This window comes from Stenella coeruleoalba (assembly GCF_951394435.1).
Source record: "Stenella coeruleoalba genome assembly, chromosome: 9".
Taxonomy (NCBI): Eukaryota; Metazoa; Chordata; class Mammalia; order Artiodactyla; family Delphinidae; genus Stenella; species Stenella coeruleoalba.
Window position 1 is genome coordinate 91,921,826 of NC_137155.1, and position 17,900 is coordinate 91,939,725.

Below are 17,900 nucleotides of genomic sequence, written 5' to 3' on the forward strand. Positions count from 1 at the left end.
CCATAGAACAGAGGACGTTTGTAAAGTCCTTGGCACCTAATAAGCCCTCAACAAATGTTAGCTATTATTATCTGTCGTGGTGCTATTAGTTATTTATGCAGCCAGGGCTTTATATGAACATTTACTGTGTGGGAGGCACTGTGCTCAGGGTTTGGAAAATGAGGACTAAAACAGCCAGAGTCCGTGCCTCAAAGAGCTTACATTCTAGGGAGGAAGACAATGTTCAACCAGCTCACACACAGATAAACAGAATTATAAACTGGGTTAAGTTCAGTGATGGAAAAGCACAGGTTGCGAGGATGTCGAGGAAGGCTCAATGTAGGTTGTGGGATGCATCAAGGGAGGCCTCTATGAGAAAGTCACTCATTGAAGCTGAGCCTTGAAGGATGAAAAGAACTTAGTCGGGGGAAGAGCATTCCAAAAAGAGGGAAAAGCATGTGGGAAAGTCCTGAGTCTACAGAGAGAGCTCGGTGCATTTCAGGAAACGGCAGACAGACGGACACCATGGCTGGGCTGCAGGGAACAGGGTGGAGAGTGCCAGGCAATGAGACAGCAGAACCAAGCAGAGGCCATCTGCCTGCTTTCCAAGCTTTGGGGATTTCTTGCATTTGAAATCTTTCCCTCTCCACTAGCTTCTTTCTCTCCTTCTTTAACATGCACAGGTTTCCTCTATCTTAAAAAGCTTTCATTTGGAGCAATGACCTTTGTGGTTCTGCTATTTCTCACCTTCCTTGCCAAAAAAAAAATTTTTTTTTTTTTTTGCGGTACGTGGGCCTCTCACTGCCGTGGCCTCTCCCGTTGCAGAGCACAGGCTCCGGACGCGCAGGCTCAGCGGCCATGGCTCACGGGCCTAGCCGCTCCGCGGCATGTGGGATCTTCCCGGACCAGGGCACGAACCCGTGCCCCCTGCAACGGCAGGCGGACTCCCAACCACTACGCCACCAAGGAAGCCCTTGCCAACATTTTTAACTAAAGGGAGGGGAGGATGAGCAGAGATTATTCTCTTAGTTTACCACAGTTCACTCGTTTTCCTTTCCCTTACCCTCTCAACCTGTCCGTGTGCATCCCTTTCCTGAAATTCCTCTCTTAGTTTACCACAGTTCACTCGTTTTTCTTTCCCTTACCCTCTCAACCTGTCTGTGTGCATCCCTTTCCTGAAATTCCTCCTAAAGGTCACTAGTGAGTTTCTGGTAGAACCTAACAACTTTCTCGGTCCTTTCACTACGTGACACCACTTGGTTTCTACAGCATAAGGTAGCAGTGCTCAAAGTGCAATCTGTGGGCCAGAGCTGGGGTGCCAACTGTTTCCGGTCCTTGACAAGATAAGTACAGAAATTGAGAGAAAGCGTTTAGGAACTTTTCAAACAATTTGACAGAATGAACTTAAAAAAAAAACACAAAAAAACTGAGGTTTGTATACTGACGTCTTTTTTCATTACATTCCTCTGGTAATTCTTTTTTTTATTATATTTTACAGAAGTATCTTTTGGCAAAGGGTTGGAAACACCTGCAAACCGGCCCCCCTGATGGTCTGAGGAGGCGGGTGCAGAGCTGCCCTAACTCTACTTGCCTTGTCAGACCGCTCTTCCTGGGCTTGCACTGGCAGCTCTCTACCTCTTCCTCTTTCTGGGCTATAGGTATTTCCCAAAGCTTCTCCTCTTCAGGCTTCATACTTTTTTCTTTTTGGCTGCACTGCACAGCTTGCGGGATCTTAGTTCCCCGACCCGGGATTGAACCTGGGCCCACAGCAGTGAAAGTGCCGAGTCCTAACCACTGGACAACCAGGGAATTCATTGGGTTCTATACTTTAATATCTGCACAACTGAATTCATCACCCCTTATCTCCACCCCACCCTCATTCCTTTATGAACTTGAACGCGGCACTTAGGACAGGAGCACAAAGATGGGCTTCTAGGCTGGAGCTCTATGGCCTTAAGTCAGGTCACAAGGCTGAAACCGTCACCAGTGCCCCAGGGTTCTGACTTATGAAAAGAAGTTTGTGCCCAAAAAAAGGGATACTAATCCATGAGCCCCTTCTTTCTCCCCTTGAGGTGTCCAGCGGGGAGAGGAAGGACTGAGTTTCAGAGCTCTCGCAGATGGGACCTGGGGGAAAGCAGGTCTGAGCCGTTTTCTCTAAGATGGGAATGGGTTGTGCTGTGACCCCACTCTGAACATTTTCTAGTCCAGTTTCCATTAGCCCAGGCTGGCAACAGCCAGGCAGCTGATTGGGGCTGGAGGTGTGGCCCAGAACTCCTGGGTTTCCCCTGCTGAGCAAACCAAGTTACGTTAGCTAGTCCTCAGCATGTACGCTCCGTGGTAGGGAAAGTGCAAACTGTTCAGAGACCACAGAATCATTCATTCAGTACTTACTGTGTACTGACCAAGTGCTTGTCTTGGGTCAGCACATTCAAACTTTACAACAACCTTGTGAAAGATTACTATTATTATACACATGTTATGCATGAGAAAACAGGTATAGAGACATAAGGTAAATTGCTCAAAGTCACTTTGGGAGAACCCAGGAAATCTGGTTAGAGATTGGTGCTCTTAAAAAGACAGGCACTGGACTTCCCTGGTGGCACAGTGGTTAAGAATCCGCCTGCCAATGCAGGGGACACAGGTTCAAGCCTTGGGCGGGGAAGATCCCACACGCTGCGGAGCAACTAAGCCCGTGCTCCACAACTACTGAGCCTGCGCTCTAGAACCCACGAGCCACAACTACTGAGCTTGCGAGCCACAACTACTGAAGCCCGTGTGCCTAGAGCCCGTGCTCTGCAACAAGAGAAGCCACCGCAATGAGAAGCCCATGCATTGCAACTAGAGAAAGCCCATGCTCAGCAAGGAAGACCCAACACAGTCAAAAATACATAAATTAAAAAAAAAAAAAAAAGACAGGCATTATGCAGAGCACACAAGTAAGGCAAGGCAGGAGGAAAGCTGCAGTCACAGTCCCCAGATTAAATCAGGTCGAGTTTCCAAAGTTTACTGTTAGGAACTTGAACTATTTTTTTGTTTTTTATTTGGCTGTGTGGCTTGTGGGATCTTAGTTCCCCAATCAGGGACTGAACCAGGGGCCCTCGGCAGTGAGAGCACAGAGTCCTAACCACTGGACCGCCAGGGAATTCCCAAACTAATTTCCTCTATAAAACCATATTACACATTACTGAGCATTGCCCAGGCAAGCCCTCTATTTCCCATAATGTAACTAAACTATACGATGAAGAGATGCTATGAACCCTCACAGGGAAAAGAGAGGACAGGTGGGGAGTCACTTCACTGGGAGCTGAGCAGTTTCTGCCACAATAGCAGGAAGTCCACTCCCAGCAGCAGAGGGAGAGGGTGGTGGCCACTGCCTACAGTTAAAGCCTTGACTGCCTGGGATTCCAGCATGACGTTGGCTAAGGTGGGCCTTTTCTTTGATTGCAGAAAGGGGCTGCAGCTGTGCCTTGCTTTGCCACGGAGAGAGCTCTATCGTTATTTATTTATCATAAATTTATTTATTTATTTTTGGCTGCGTTGGGTCTTCATTGCTGAGCGCATGCTTTCTCTAGTTGTGGTGAGTGGGGGCTACTCTTCGCTGCAATACATGGGCTTCTCATTGTAGTGGCTTCTCTTGTTGTGGAGCACGGGCTCTAGGCACGCGGGCTTCAGTAGTTGTGGCTCGCGGGCTATAGAGAGCAGTCTCAGTAGTTGTGGTGCACAGGCTCAGTTGCTCCACCGCATGTGGGATCTTCCCAGACCAGGGATCGAAAGCGTGTCCGCTGCATTGGCAGGCGGATTCTTAACCACTGTGCCAAGAGGAAAGCCCTATCACTATTTATTTTTTAAATTTTATTTATTTATTTATGGCTGCGTTGGACTTTGTTGCCGCGCGCGGGCTTTCTCTAGTTGCGGCAAGCGGGGGCTACTCTTCATTGCGGTGCGCAGGCTTCTCATTGCAGTGGCTTCTGTTGTTGCGGAGCACGGGCTCTAGGTGCGCAGGCTTCAGTAGTGGCTCGCGGGCTCAGTAATTGTGGCTCGTGGGCTCTAGAGCACAGGCTCAGTAGTTGTGGCGCATGGGCTTAGTTGCTCCGCAGCATGTGGGATCTTCCTGGGCCGGGGCTCGAACCCATGTCCCCTGCATTGGCAGGTGATTCTTAACCACTGCGCCAGCAGGGAAGCCCTATCATTATTTATTTTAATTTTTTAAATTTTTATTTATTTATTTTTGGCTGTGTTGGGTCTTCGTTGCTGTATGCGGGCTTTCTCTAGTTGCGGCGAGCAGCGGCTACTCTTCGTTGTGGTGCACGGGCTTCTCATTGCAGTGGTTTCCCTCACTGTGGAGCACGGGCTCTAGGCACGCGGGCTTCAGTAGTTGTGGCACGCAGGCTCAGTAGTTGTGGCTCACGGGCTCTAGAGCACAGGCTCAGTAGTTGTGGCACACGAGCTTAGTTCCTCCGTGGCATGTGGGATCTTCCCGGGCCAGGGATCGAACCCGTGTCCCCTGCATTGGCAGGCGGATTCTCAATCACTGTGCCACTGGGGAAGCTCCATTATTTATTTTTAAAAATATCATTTGAGGTACCAGTGAAGCAATATTTTTATAGGTCAAATTTTAAAATAATAAAATTATTAAAAAATAATATCTGAATATTAGTTCAAATGTTTTAATAATAAATGACGTGGGAGACGCAAGAGGGAAGAGATATGGGAACATATGTGTATGTGTATACTGATTCACTTTGTGAATCAAAGTGAATATGTATATGTGTAACTGATTCACTTTGTTATAAAGCAGAAACTAACACACCACTGTAAAGCAATTATACCCCAATAAAGATGTTAAAAAAAAAAAATAATAAATGCCCTAACAATAAAGATGTTTGTATGCTAAAGGCTCTCCAAGTCCCAGCGGATGGCTCACTTATTTAGAGCATATGTGGCACAATCAAGAATCTGGATCATCTATTGGGGTTTGTTAGGATGGGATTAGCCTGTAATCCAAATGGCTGCTGTCAGATACCCTGGGATTTCAAGCTATAGTTTGAATGTTTTTTACGATCCTTCCATATTTCTGAGAACAAGATGCTAAAACAAGATATCAGCCATATTTTGCATTTGATTACCAACACATAAAAGGTACCACCAATCTAAACAGTATTAGAAAAACCCACTTTTAAAATGTTACAAACTTCCATTAATAAAAAAAAAAAAGCTGATTAGAGGATGGTTATTCACAGTGCAAAACTCTTATTTAATTTGCAAAAGAATTCATCACAGGATTTCTTAAATAGTAGTTCCATTTCTGTATTAAAATGTTGGGTTTTAGCTGGTTAATTATTATACAGGAAGCCTGAAAGACAAACTTTAAATCAACATGAAGCTACTGTCCATCCAAGATCAAGAAGAAACCAGAAATCCTTACATGCCCAGCTTCTAGAGGCAGTGGGAAAACAAAATTCCAATCACGAAGTTTGATTTCTCATTATCCTGTGTTGGTGACATGTTTGCAAGCATTAGCTTTATTAAGTGGTTGGTTCCTCCTCAGCACTATTTCTATAATCTGCATAAATGGCCTCCAAGGACTGCAGTCCTTTGGTTCTGAGGTTCAAGTCGGTGATTAGGGTCCCAAAGAGGAGACATATGATTAAACTAATCATCCAATCATTTAGCTAAGTCTTTTCCATGAAAATATTATTTACTTGAAAAAAAGGTTTTAATACCGTTATTTACACATTAACTTTGAAAGGAAATTTTGAAAGGCTAATGATAACCACATCCAAATTGGCTTCTCTCTCGTTTAAACATTTCCACGTTTGTTCCACATCCAGCTGCATGTTTAATAAGCACCTCTTAAAGGGTGGAATTGAGCTCACAGCTGGTGACGCACGGTAAGAAGTCCCTGGGAATGTATTTCCTCGAGGTCCAGTGACTGGGACTCTGCGCTTCCACCGTAGGGGGCACAGGTTGGATCCCTGGTTGGGGAACTAAGATCCGGCAAGCTGTGTGGTGTCCCCCAGCAAAACAGTGTAATTTCAAGTAGCATTTTGAATGTTTTTGTTTTTGTTTTTGTTCGCAGCACACGGGCCTCTCACTGTTGTGGCCTCTCCCGTTGCAGAGCACAGGCTCCGGACGCGCAGGCTCAACGGCCATGGCTCACGGGCCCAGCCGCTCTGCGGCATGTGGGATCTTCCCGGACCGGGGCACGAACCCGTGTCCCCTGCATCGGCAGGCGGACTCTCAACCACTGCGTCACCAGGGATGCCCACATTTTGAATGTTATTTGTGACTTTTCCATATTTTGTAAACGAAGTACTAACGTAAGAGCTCATCCCACATCTCCGTTTAGATGATGCAAGAGAAGCTCAAAATGTACAAATCCGAAGTTGAACTCATACCACCATTCCCCACTCCCTCACGAGGACCAGCTCCCTCTCCAGTGCTGCCATCTCGGCAAAGGCCATCACCATCCATCCACGTGTTTACGCCTTAACCCTGGAAGTCCTGTGCAACCTTCCCTCTCCATCACTGCCCACATCTAACCAACTAACGAGTTCTACCTGCAAAGTATCCCTGGGATCCACCCACTTCTCTCAACCCCCACTGCAGTTATACCACAGGGTAACCCCAAAACCTCCTTGATCTCCCTCCCACCCGCCCCAACTACCCACCCTGTCCACTGGTGCCCCTTCCAGTCTCCCCGCAGCTGTGGGGTGGGGCAACCTCTTAGGAACGCAAATCGGATTGTGTCTCTCCCCTTCTTGGACACTTCCAGATGCTTCCCATTCCTCTTCGGTAACAGGCCAACACCCTCGCCTGGGCTCCAAGGCTCTTCCAGAGCTGACTCCAGAGGGCTTCTGGACCTCAGCTTACACTCTTCCTGCCCCTCTGGCCCACCCCCTGCCTTTCAGTCCTCCAGTGTGCTAAATTCTTTCTTGCCCCAGGGCCTCTGCTTGTTTGTCCACTCAAACTGCGCACACACACACACACACACACACACACACACACACACACACCCATTTCCCAGCCCACCCCCTTGCCTGGGAACCTCAGGCCTTGTATGAGTGTCACTTCCTCTCTGAGCTGGCCAGGTTTCCATGACAGGCTAGCTACCGCTGCTGAACATTCCCACAGCACCACAGGCTTCCTCACTGCCCCGAGAGTGCTTAGTTACATAACCAGTTGTATAGTTCTGACTATTACTAGTACGTAAGTTTCATGAGGGCAGGGTCTGAGTCTGTCTTATTCATTGCGATAGCATAATACTACATAGGTATAGTAAAATGTTGGTTGAGTAAGTGAGTGAATATTTTAAAAGCTGGTTTTAATGGCCATCTTTACTGCTTATAATTTATCCCTATTTTGGGGTAAAGATATATTTTATCTGTATTCTGAGAGCTAATGTTTAGTCAACTGTTTGAACATATTTCCCCCAGAATTATTTTCAGCTGTATTTAAATTTGCTTGGACAGCCTGAGACCCAGCACCCACCTAAAACACCATTCAGATGATCTAGAAACCAGGGATGCCTTGCTCCGAGTCCCTCATCCACCTCCAGCTGCCACAGACTCTCTTCTTTCCTCCATCCCCGGTGATCAGGGGCAGCTCTTCTCCTTGGGAAGGGCATTCATACCACTGTTACTGATCAGGGTTCTTGGCCTCCTTAATCAATAGAAATTGATCAGAGGCCAGAAAAGAGATTCAGGCAAGACTTTATTGGGGCCCCTGCTGCAGCAGTGGGGAGTGAGAACAAACAACAGGTTCCCTTGCTTGCTCATTTGCTCAAGGGGCTGCGAGCTGGTTCCTTAAATGGGGTGAGGGTAAGGGTGTGTCCAGGGGTCGGGCCAGAGGGATGGTTTCGGTGGGTTTCCCACCCCTTTGGTGGTGTTGTATGCAGCGGACATGCGCAGTACCCTACTTTTTCTCCCTCCCGCTCTTCAAAAGTGGCAGTTGGGTTTTTTTGGCCTCTTTGTATCTTTTGTCCAGAATTTGTCCCAACTGCACATGCACACAGTTATTTTTAGTCCCTTATAGTTTCTTTGTATTTTGCTGCTCAAGGAGATGTTTGTCCAGGTGCAAGCATTGAGCACTGCAGCAAAGAGTCCCAGGTCCCAGCCTGTCTCACCACCAGGTGATCAGAGTAGGGGGCTAAATGAATGTTTATGTCAGCTCTTAGCTCTCACCCTGCTACTGGGTATCTCCTCTGTCGAGGGCTATGACTACGCCTGTTGGGTTTCCACTTATCTCTATCCTGGATGCAAAAATAGAAATGTCAGAAGAAAAACTATCCTTAGCCACCATTGTACCTAAAATCCAACCATTTCCACCTTCTCATGAGAAATGACATGACAATCACTATTGTAATGTTGAATGACAACCACCCTCTCTACTCTCATCTCTGTCTTCCAATGCAAACTACTATCGAAATAAATGAATTCACAAAGTCAAGCTTCTCAGCTGCTTTCAAAGTTACTTTTGCTCTAAATCTCAAATTAATCAAACAATTTGCCCCTTTGAAAATTTTAAACATTCAGTTTTTAGACATGGTAGTTAGAGTTGCCTCATGGATGACATGGTGACTGAGACAGATAGTGACAGAGACAGACCACAGTGTGGCTGGTACGTTAACTTTAACGACTAAACCCATGATAGCTGAGGGCTGCTGCCCAGCCAGACTTCTGTGGGGATCCCTATCAGTCCTAGAGTAGATGGAAATTATGGAATCAATAACAGCACCGTATAATTTGGCAGCCATATAATGACTGAGGTTTCATGTCCTCAGAAAGTTCTGAAAGTCTTACACTAAAGCCCCAAGGAAAGGCTGAATCTCTGTGATGCCAAAATAATCAGTTGAAAAGTTGAAATTTTGGTCAACATAGTTATTTGGTTTCATAAAGATCTAAAAGCTCTGTCATGTGATCATATTAAACTAAAATAAAACAATCTGAATTCGAATGAAAACGTTTTGGACACACAGACCCATGTGAATTCAGGACGCTGCTTACACTTAAAAAATAATCACTTTTCTTGTTAAATGTCAGCCTTAAGGCATTCCTGCCAAAGTTTTTAAACGTATGCCATAAAATATACATAACCAAGTTAATGCTGCTGTAGGAAGCTTATCTTTGGAATTTCCTGACATTTGAGGGTTTCTCATTTTCCATTTTAGGATTGAAGGCATAAGTCCTTGCAGTTAATTTCCTGGGGCTTTAGAGAAATGAAGAAAGAAGAGAGAAGAGACAGAAGGAAGGAGGAAGAGAAGAAAAAAGAGGAAAAAAGAAAAAAGAGCAGGGAAAAACAGAAAGAGAGAAAAAGAAGAAAAAGAAAAAGACATTTTCTCAAACCGAGAATCTGAATCCATTGGTTTGGCTCTTGCTGAGGTGGACTAACGGCCTATGAAAATAAGCTGAATACGTTCTCGGGAGCGCGCAGCCTGGCCGTGTAATTCTAAACCCTCATAACCTCAAAATCCTTAATCATTTCTTTCTTCAACCTTGGCTTGGCTTTCCTGCCTCAGAGAGGACAGGAAGCCTGCCAAATTCAGAGTTGGGTCTTTTCTTTTTTTTTTCCTTAAGCGATAGGACCACAATAAAGAGCATACTTTGTTTTTTAAGAGTAGAAAGCGAACATCTTGCCCTAATCACCTCCATTGTACAATTTTAAACAAAACGAAAAATCCAAAGCCAAAATTCTTAAAACACAGTTGATGCAACCATATTCAAACTGGCCAAGAAAAATTACATCTTTGGACTGAAACTAAGTAACTTTAGCTGGTTTTAAAGAAAATGCTGGAAGACTGAAAAGAGCAGATGGTAGCTAAGAGAGAAGAGATAATGGGAATAACTGTTCACCAGGTTGATCTGTCTGCCCAGTGATGACACAGCTGAAAGATACCAATTTCCCAGAACGAAGCTGCCCCTGGGAGAGTGGGTCTCTTTGGAGGAATAGCCCGGAAAGGGCACGGAAGGGCTACTCTGGGTAAGCACTGGGGACAGGAGCAGAAAAGTCACGAGGGCACTTAGGGCCCTGAGGTTGGCACTAGTTTGGGAAAGGATTTAGAATTGGAGGTCGATTCAAACCTTCTCAGCACATAAAGAAGGAAGCCTGTAAATTCTTCTATAGATATCACATAATGCTGATACCAAAGCCTAGTAAAGTTAGTATAATAAAATCCAAGTATAGACCAGTCCCATTTATAGAATACTGGGACAAAAATCTTAAATAGGGGGCTTCCCTGGTGGTCCAGTGGTAAAGAATCACCTTCCAATGCAAGGGATGCAGGTTTGATCCCTGGTGAGGGAACTGGGATCCCACATGCCACAGGGCAACCAGGCCTGCACGCCACAACTAGTGAGCTTGTGCACCTCAACTACAGCCCACATGCCGCAAACTAGAGCCCACGCACCCTGGAGCCCACACGCCACAACTAGTGAGAGAAAATCTGCACACCACAACTAGAAAGAAGCCTGCGCGCCACAACAAAAGACCCCATGTGCCGCAACTAAGACCCGATATAGCCAAAAATAAATTAATTAAATAAATAAAATATAATAAATCTTAAAAAAATCTTAAATAGAATAATAGCAAATAGAATTCAGTTGTGCATTAAAAGAATAATGAACCAGAACAAAGTGGGAGTTCATCCCCCAAATAGTACGATATAAATTCACTATTAATAGGTCAAAGGAGAAGAAACACACAATCATATAATGCTTCTGAAAAGTAATTTGACAAAACCCAATCCTAATTTTTTAAACTCTTAGTAAGAAAAGGATTACCAATGAACACCACCTTGATAGCATGAAAACATAACTCCAACAAGAGTTCTTGAGAGTAACACCAGAAGCATTACCACTAAAGTTAGGGGTGAGATAAAGCTGCCCAGTGATATCAGCACTATTATTTCACACTGTTATGAAAATATTAGTCAGTGCACTTTAGTAAGAGAAAGAATCTGGAGATGTAAATCAAAATGAAAAACATAAAATGATAATTCTTTGCAGACAATATGATTATATACGCAGAAAGTCCAAGAGGAACAATTGACAAACGATTAGAAACAATAAGAAATTTAAGGAGTCTTTTAAATGAATAATATACAAAAATAAATATTTTCTTAAATACAAAGACCATATAATGAGAAAAAAGATTACATTAACAATGGCAACAGGGCTTCCCTGGTGGCGCAGTGGTTGAGAGTCCGCCTGCCGATGCAGGGGACATGGGTTCATGCCCTGGTCTGGGAAGATCCCACATGCCGCGGAGCGGCTGGGCCCGTGAGCCATGGCCCCTGGGCCTGCGCGTCCGGAGCCTGTGCTCCGCAACGGGAGAGCCCACAACAGTGAGAGGCCTGCGTACGGCAAAAAAAAAAAAAAAAAAAAGCAACAATGGCAACAAAAGAATAAAATACTTAGGAATAAACTTAGCAAACGTATAGAATCCCAATTAAAAGCTGACATATTTCGTGTGTGTGTGAAATTTGATAGTGATAATATAGACCATTTAGGAAAAGACATCAGAATATTCAAGACATTTTTTGAATAAGGAGAATAATTAGGAAATAAATAAGAGGTTTATAATTATTAAAAAGGAGACCAAATGATCATTTGTGTGTGTATTACATGGTAGTGTATGTAGCATGTCCAAAAGAATCCACTAATTATTAGCAACAATAAGAAATTTCTGTAAGCTCTACTAGATGTTAAAACAGATTATGAGGGGACTTCCCTGGTGGCACAGTGGTTAAGAATCTGCCTGCCAATGCAGGGACACGGGTTCAAGCTCTGGTCTGGGAAGACCCCACATGCCACGGAGCAACTAAGCCCGTGTGCCACAACTACTGAGCCTGCGCTCTAGAGCCCACAAGCCACAACTACTGAAGGCCCTAACTCCTCACATACAAGGGATCTTCAATAAGATTATTTGATTTCTAATAGAAACTATGGACGCCAGAAGGTATTGGGATCACATATTCAAAAGGCTGAAAGAAAAATATTGTCAATTAAGAATTCTATACCCAAACAGGGACTTCCCTGGTGGCACAGTGGTTAAGAAGCCACCTGCCAATGCAGGGGACACGGGTTCGATCCCTGGTCTGGGAAGATCTCCCATGCCGCAGAGCAACTAAGCCCATGTGCCACAACTACTGAGCCTGCGCTCTAGAGCCCACACACCACAGCTACTGAAGCCCGTGTGCCTAAAGCCCGTGCTCTGCAACGAGAAGCCACTGCAATGAGAAGCCCGCACACTGCAACAAAGAGTAGCCCCTGCTCGCTGCAACTAGAGAAAGCCTGCGTGCAGCAATGAAGACCCAATGCAGCCAAAAATTAATTAAAATAATTAATTAATTAAAATAAATAAATAAAACAGATTATGAGGTTAAAATAATTAAAACAGTTTGGTCCTAGAAAAGAAATAGGTACCCTGGGCTTCCCTGGTGGCGCAGTGGTTGAGAATCTGCCTGTTAATGCAGGGGACACAGGTTCGAGCCCTGGTCTGGGAGGATCCCATATGCCGCGGAGCAACCAGGCCCGTGAGCCACAACTACTGAGCCTGCGCGTCTGGAGCCTGTGCTCCGCAACAAGAGAGGCCGCGATAGTCAGAGGCCCACACACCACAATGAAGAGTGGTCCCCACTTGCCACAACTAGAGAAAGCCCTCGCACAGAAACGAAGACCCAACACAGCAAAAATAAATAAATAAATTACTAAACTCCTACCCCCAACATCCTAAAAAAAAAAAAAAGAAATAGGTACCCTGATTAATTAAACAGAATAGAGCAAGAAAAAAATAACAGCTAACATTTATTGATCATTTACTATATGCCAGGCTCTGTTTTAACTTATGTTTACAAATATTTACTCATCCAATCTTCACAACAAAGCTATGAAGTGGTCACATGGAGATAATTATACATCTCCATTTTACAAATCAGTAAAATGAGGCTCAGACAAATTTAGGAGCTTGTCCAATGTCACACAACAACGCTGTGTTCATCACAGCGTTATTTGTAAACTGGAAACAACCTAGGTGTAAATCACTAGGGGAATGGCTAAATAAAATATGGTTTAGCCAGGTGCTGTAAAGATGGCAGTTAAAAAGGGAAGGTGAAAAAAAAAAGGAAAGTGGAACCATTGAAATATCTCAATGAGATCCTAAGTAAAAAACAGTCGATATAGAGCATGATTCCATTTTTTAAAGGATATAATATATACGTGTGTGTGTTTCTAGAAATTCTAGAACACCCAAACTTTTTTTCCCCTGTAAGAGAACATAAGACATTGCATTTCTGGCACCCAAAGAATCCTACCTGACAGACCATGTTGAGTAGGGGACTGACATGATCAACTCTGTATTTCTAGAAGACTCCTCTGGCTGCTGAGGAGAAGAACACTGGGGGTGGATACAAAATGACTAAGGTGGTGGCAGTGGAGGAGATGTAGTCAGCTTTAAGAAAATGTTTAAAACTAGAACCGAAGGACTTGCTGATGAATTAGACTGGGGGTATGTGAAAAAGAGAGAAATCACAAATGACTCTTAGGTTTTTGGCGTAAGCAAAATAAAGGGTGATACCACTAATAAGATAGCATCTATTTTGGGAAGAGACCGTTAGTAGTGGCCTGGATTGAGAATTTAGGTTTAGACGTGTTAAGTCCAAGCTATTAGATAACCAAATGGAGACCCAAGCATGAGAGGACTATACAAACCTGAGGCTGGGGGAGAGTCAGGGCTGGAGATATATATCTGGGAATCATAAGCATGTAACTGACACTTAAAACCATGGGACTGGGTGAGATCATTTAAGGGAGTGAGTGTAAATGGAGAAGAGGTGACATGATCCCGGGATGGTGTGTAGATGGGTTTGGGGGTGTTATTCCGACATGTAGAGGGAGAGGAAAATGGAGCTGAGAAGGAGCAGCCAGTGAAGTAGGGCTATCAGGAAAGCAGGTGGCCTAGAAGCCTAGTGAACATAGTATTTCAAGGTGGTGCGAGTCAAGTTGGTTCTCAAATGCTAAGAGAGGTCAATCAAAAAAAGAACAGAGAACTGGCAACTGTATTTAGCAAGATGGAGGTGGTAGGTGACTCGGTCTAGAGCAGTTCCAGCATAAGTGGCAAAAGCCCAACTGCAGTGAGTCAAGATAAACACAGGAGGGGAAGAAGTGGTGACAGCAGGTACAGGCAACTGCTCTGAGGAGTTTTTCTCAGTAGCTGGTTTCCAGATTAGCAGGTATCAAACCAGTTAGCACATTACAGAAATAGACAAGAAATTAGGTTTCAAAACAGAAAAGAAATTGTTTCCAAAGCACAGATTTTACCTTCAAGCATTCACATGCTTTTATTACCTAAGGTGTTATTTTAATATTATAAAATATTTACCGTGTGTGCATCTATACGCATAAATGAGAAAACTGAGGCCTCGAGAGGTTACGTAACTTGTTCAAAGTCACTTAGATAGACCATGATAGGGCCAGGGTAGGTCAGGCAGTGTGTTTCTAGAGCCCATACCAAGAAAAAACATGCAAGGAAGAGCCGGGAAAGACTTCCGGCACCACGCACCAGGTGGGGATGGTAGCAGCAGAATGAACATCAATTAGCACCAATTAGTAGATGGCCAGTGTCAATACAAGTTTTCATTTAACTCTTGGTTACTGTCTGAATTACAAGCACTCATCACATTCAAAGGGTGATTTTTCAAGGCCAATACTCTTTTTTGAAGACAAGGAACTAACACAAAACACCTGTAACAGTTACCATGTTTTCAGGTTTAATCAGTGAACCATCTTAAGCTATGAACAGTCTCAACTAACTACAAGATCCAACAGTTTAATAAAATAAATAATTAGGCTGAGAACAGACAGTTGCAGTGCAGCCTAAAGGGCTCCAGCTGACAGCCACCAGTCACCTACCTGTGGTCAGCACTGGCCTTCGGTCTCCCGCTCCACAGTCTCCTGTTCACAGAGGAAGGCGGGGGAGAGGAGGGCAGAGGCGGGGCCGGTAGAGAGGGCAGAGGAGGCAGGTTCCTTTTATCTTTCCGGAAGCTGATGCCTGGGTTCCCATCCTTGTCCCCTTCGCCATCATGTTTGAAAGTTCTCCGGGGTTTGGGCGGGGGGCTGATGAAGGGTCTTGTGGGGGAGTCCTCCGAGCCCCTGTACACACTCTCCAGCCTCTGGTCACAGGGCCTCCCGCACAAGCCCTTCCTTTCCTCTGTGGCCTCAGGGGCAGGCTCCCTGCCTTCCAGGTCCAAGCGGTGGGCCCTGAATTCTGAGACACTCCCGCCCCCACGGTTCTCAGGAAGGGTGGGCCCCTCCTCGGCCTTGTCCGGCAGGCAGTGTGGGGAATAACAGGTGCCAGGTAGCTGGGGATCCAACCCTGCAGACCCATCCTTCAGAGCCTGCTCAAGTTTCTCCACCTGCTTCAGCACAGACAGGCTATCATTCTGAAAGCGCTGTTTGCCAAGCCTGGGCTCCCGGCCTCTTCCCAAGCTAGGAGCCAGCTCCCGGGCTGGCTGGCTCAGGTCTTGCCTCTGCTCTGCATCCTGTGCCCCAACTTTCACTACCCCTTTATTCCTCTCATCCTCTCTACTCTCTGCGTCCAGCCTTGTTCCGTTCTGAGCCTCTGTGACCCGAGTCCTCGAACCATCGCTGCTTCTCCTCTCCATCACACATGACGTCAGGTAATCCTCTTGCCCATCTGCTTTCCTGCCAGGGGCAGGAGTGGGCAACTCCTTTTTCCCTTCCCATTCTGATATTTTGTCCTTTATGCTGAGGGACTTGTGCCAGGCCCTGCCTTGGGCGGGAGGGCAGGGGTTCTGAACACTGCTTAGCTGCCTCTTGCCGGCCCTGCTGGCTCCTTTAGTGCCGAGATCTGAAGCTGGGTCGCTGATGATCATATTTGAGCTGAACATGTTCTGCTGAAAACAGTCCACTCTTGGCTCTAGCATCAGGTTATAGAGGCTCTCCAGCGGGCTTCTTCGGAAGGGTGAGTCCTGATCCGTCTCTAGGAAAGGAATGGAGGACCTAAACGGCTGCCTTTGAGGGTCTTCCCCAGCCTTTGGACCTTCCACCTTGACCCTGAACAAGAAAGACAAACACTGAGTGCAGGAATTCTTGGTTATTGTTCTTAACTAGTCATTCAGATTTGCTAGAACTTAGATATAGATGTTACATACTAGTTGCAAGCCACACACATTGAAACCACCATTAAAAAAATCACTTTATGTTTTTCTTGGGGAGACAGCACGGTGAAATGAAAGGAGCTATTGGATTGTGGAGTCCAATAGACTTGGGTTTAAATCCTAATTCAACCACCGACCAGCTATCTGACCTTGGGTAAATTGCTTAACTTCTCTAAACCTCAGTTTCCTCATATGTGAAATGGGAATAATAAACATATCTAACAGGGTGGCTGTAAACATTTAATAAGCTAGCTCACATAAAGCATCTAGTATGGTGTGAGTGTACAGTAAATGGTAGTTGTCATTAGCTTTTTTTAGTATTTTATTTATTTAGTTATGTATGTATTTATTTATTTGGCTGCACCGGGTCTTAGTTGCCACGTGCGGGATCTTCACTGCAGCATGTGGGCTCTTAGTTGCGGCATGTGGGATCTAGTTCCCGGACCAGGGATCGAACCTGGGACCCTGCATTGGGAGCGTGGAGCCTTAACCACTGGACCACTAGAGAAGTCCCATATTTGCTTTTTCCCCTGATGAAAATAGGAGAAGTTTTTCCTAATACTGGGTTTGATAAATTGTCCTGATCTGAGTGGGTAAAGCCACAATGATTGGCTGCATTTGAATGGAACCTCCTCTAGAATGTGAGCCCTACTAGACTGGTCTCTCCGTGAGGACAGGGATTGTTTTGTTTTGTTTTGAACTGTGGCCTGTTTTGGCTACTGCTACATCCCTAGCACCCAGAACAACATCCGGCAGAGTAGGTGGTCAATAAATATTTGTTGAGTGAATAAGTGAGTAAACAAGCAGATTCAGATTTCTCACATAGCCTGGAACTGCACTGTCCAATATAGTAGCCACTAGCTACATGTGGCTATTTGAACTAAAATCAAATTAAATTAAAGCTCCTCTTCCTCAGTTGCAGCAGCCATATGTCAAGTACTCAGTAGCCATGTGTGGCTAACGGTCACTGTATTGGATGCAGAAGAACATTTCCATCATTGCAGAAAGTTCTGGCCTAGCACGTACGTGTGGGGATATAGGCCTCCATACGTGACTTTAGGAGATGAGTTAGTGCCACAAAGATGTTAAAAATTATTTTGAAAGAAAAACAGAACATTTGAAGCTATTCTAATGAGAATGGGAGTATCTGTGTTTTGAAATGCAAAGCATTCGTCCACCAGCAAAGGTCATGACGGAGCACAGGGACCTTAAATGTGCCAAGATTAGCAAACATGCATGGACCGACTTCATGGTGCATGTTTTCTGAATATGTAGATCTGACTATATGGAAACTCCAGTTAAGGTTCACATGAAGGATGAATAATTAGCAATTTCATGCATCCTGTTACTAGCTAGCTTTCTATTCCAGAGACTAACGGTTGTTTATGTAAAGACTTCTCCCAGGACTGGGACATTAACATGTAAATTATGTCGTCGTTCTTGGTTGCTCAGCATAAACCAGAAGCTTGTGAAATTGCAAACAAATTTTCATATGTTAAATGTGGCTATCAAAGCAGAATTCCTTGTTTAAATAATCAATTAGCATTCATAACAGAGCGCTTACAAAAAAGAAACCCTTTTGTAATGGTCCTGTCACCACTGAGGATATTAGCATGAATTCAAATTTTAGTCAGAACCAGTTTGTTATTTTACTGAGAGTTCAAAAGACAGAAATTTAAGTCCTTGCTCTCATTGTGCTAGAGGCAAGATGAAGAAACAGGACACATAAAAACACAATTCAGGTTAG

General features: G+C 44.8%; 1 protein-coding gene across 8 annotated transcripts in view; it reads right to left on the reverse strand.

Annotated features, from left to right (window-relative positions):
- DENND2A (DENN domain containing 2A) overlaps window positions 1-17,900 on the reverse strand; it is a 108,482-nt gene that overhangs the window by 61,653 nt on the left and 28,929 nt on the right. For all 8 annotated transcript variants that reach the window (XM_079930960.1, XM_079930967.1, XM_079930963.1 and 5 more), the window contains one exon: window positions 14,886-16,049. In XM_079930960.1, coding sequence (XP_079787086.1) covers window positions 14,886-16,049 — 1,164 coding nt within the window. The remainder of the gene's footprint in view (window positions 1-14,885; window positions 16,050-17,900) is intronic.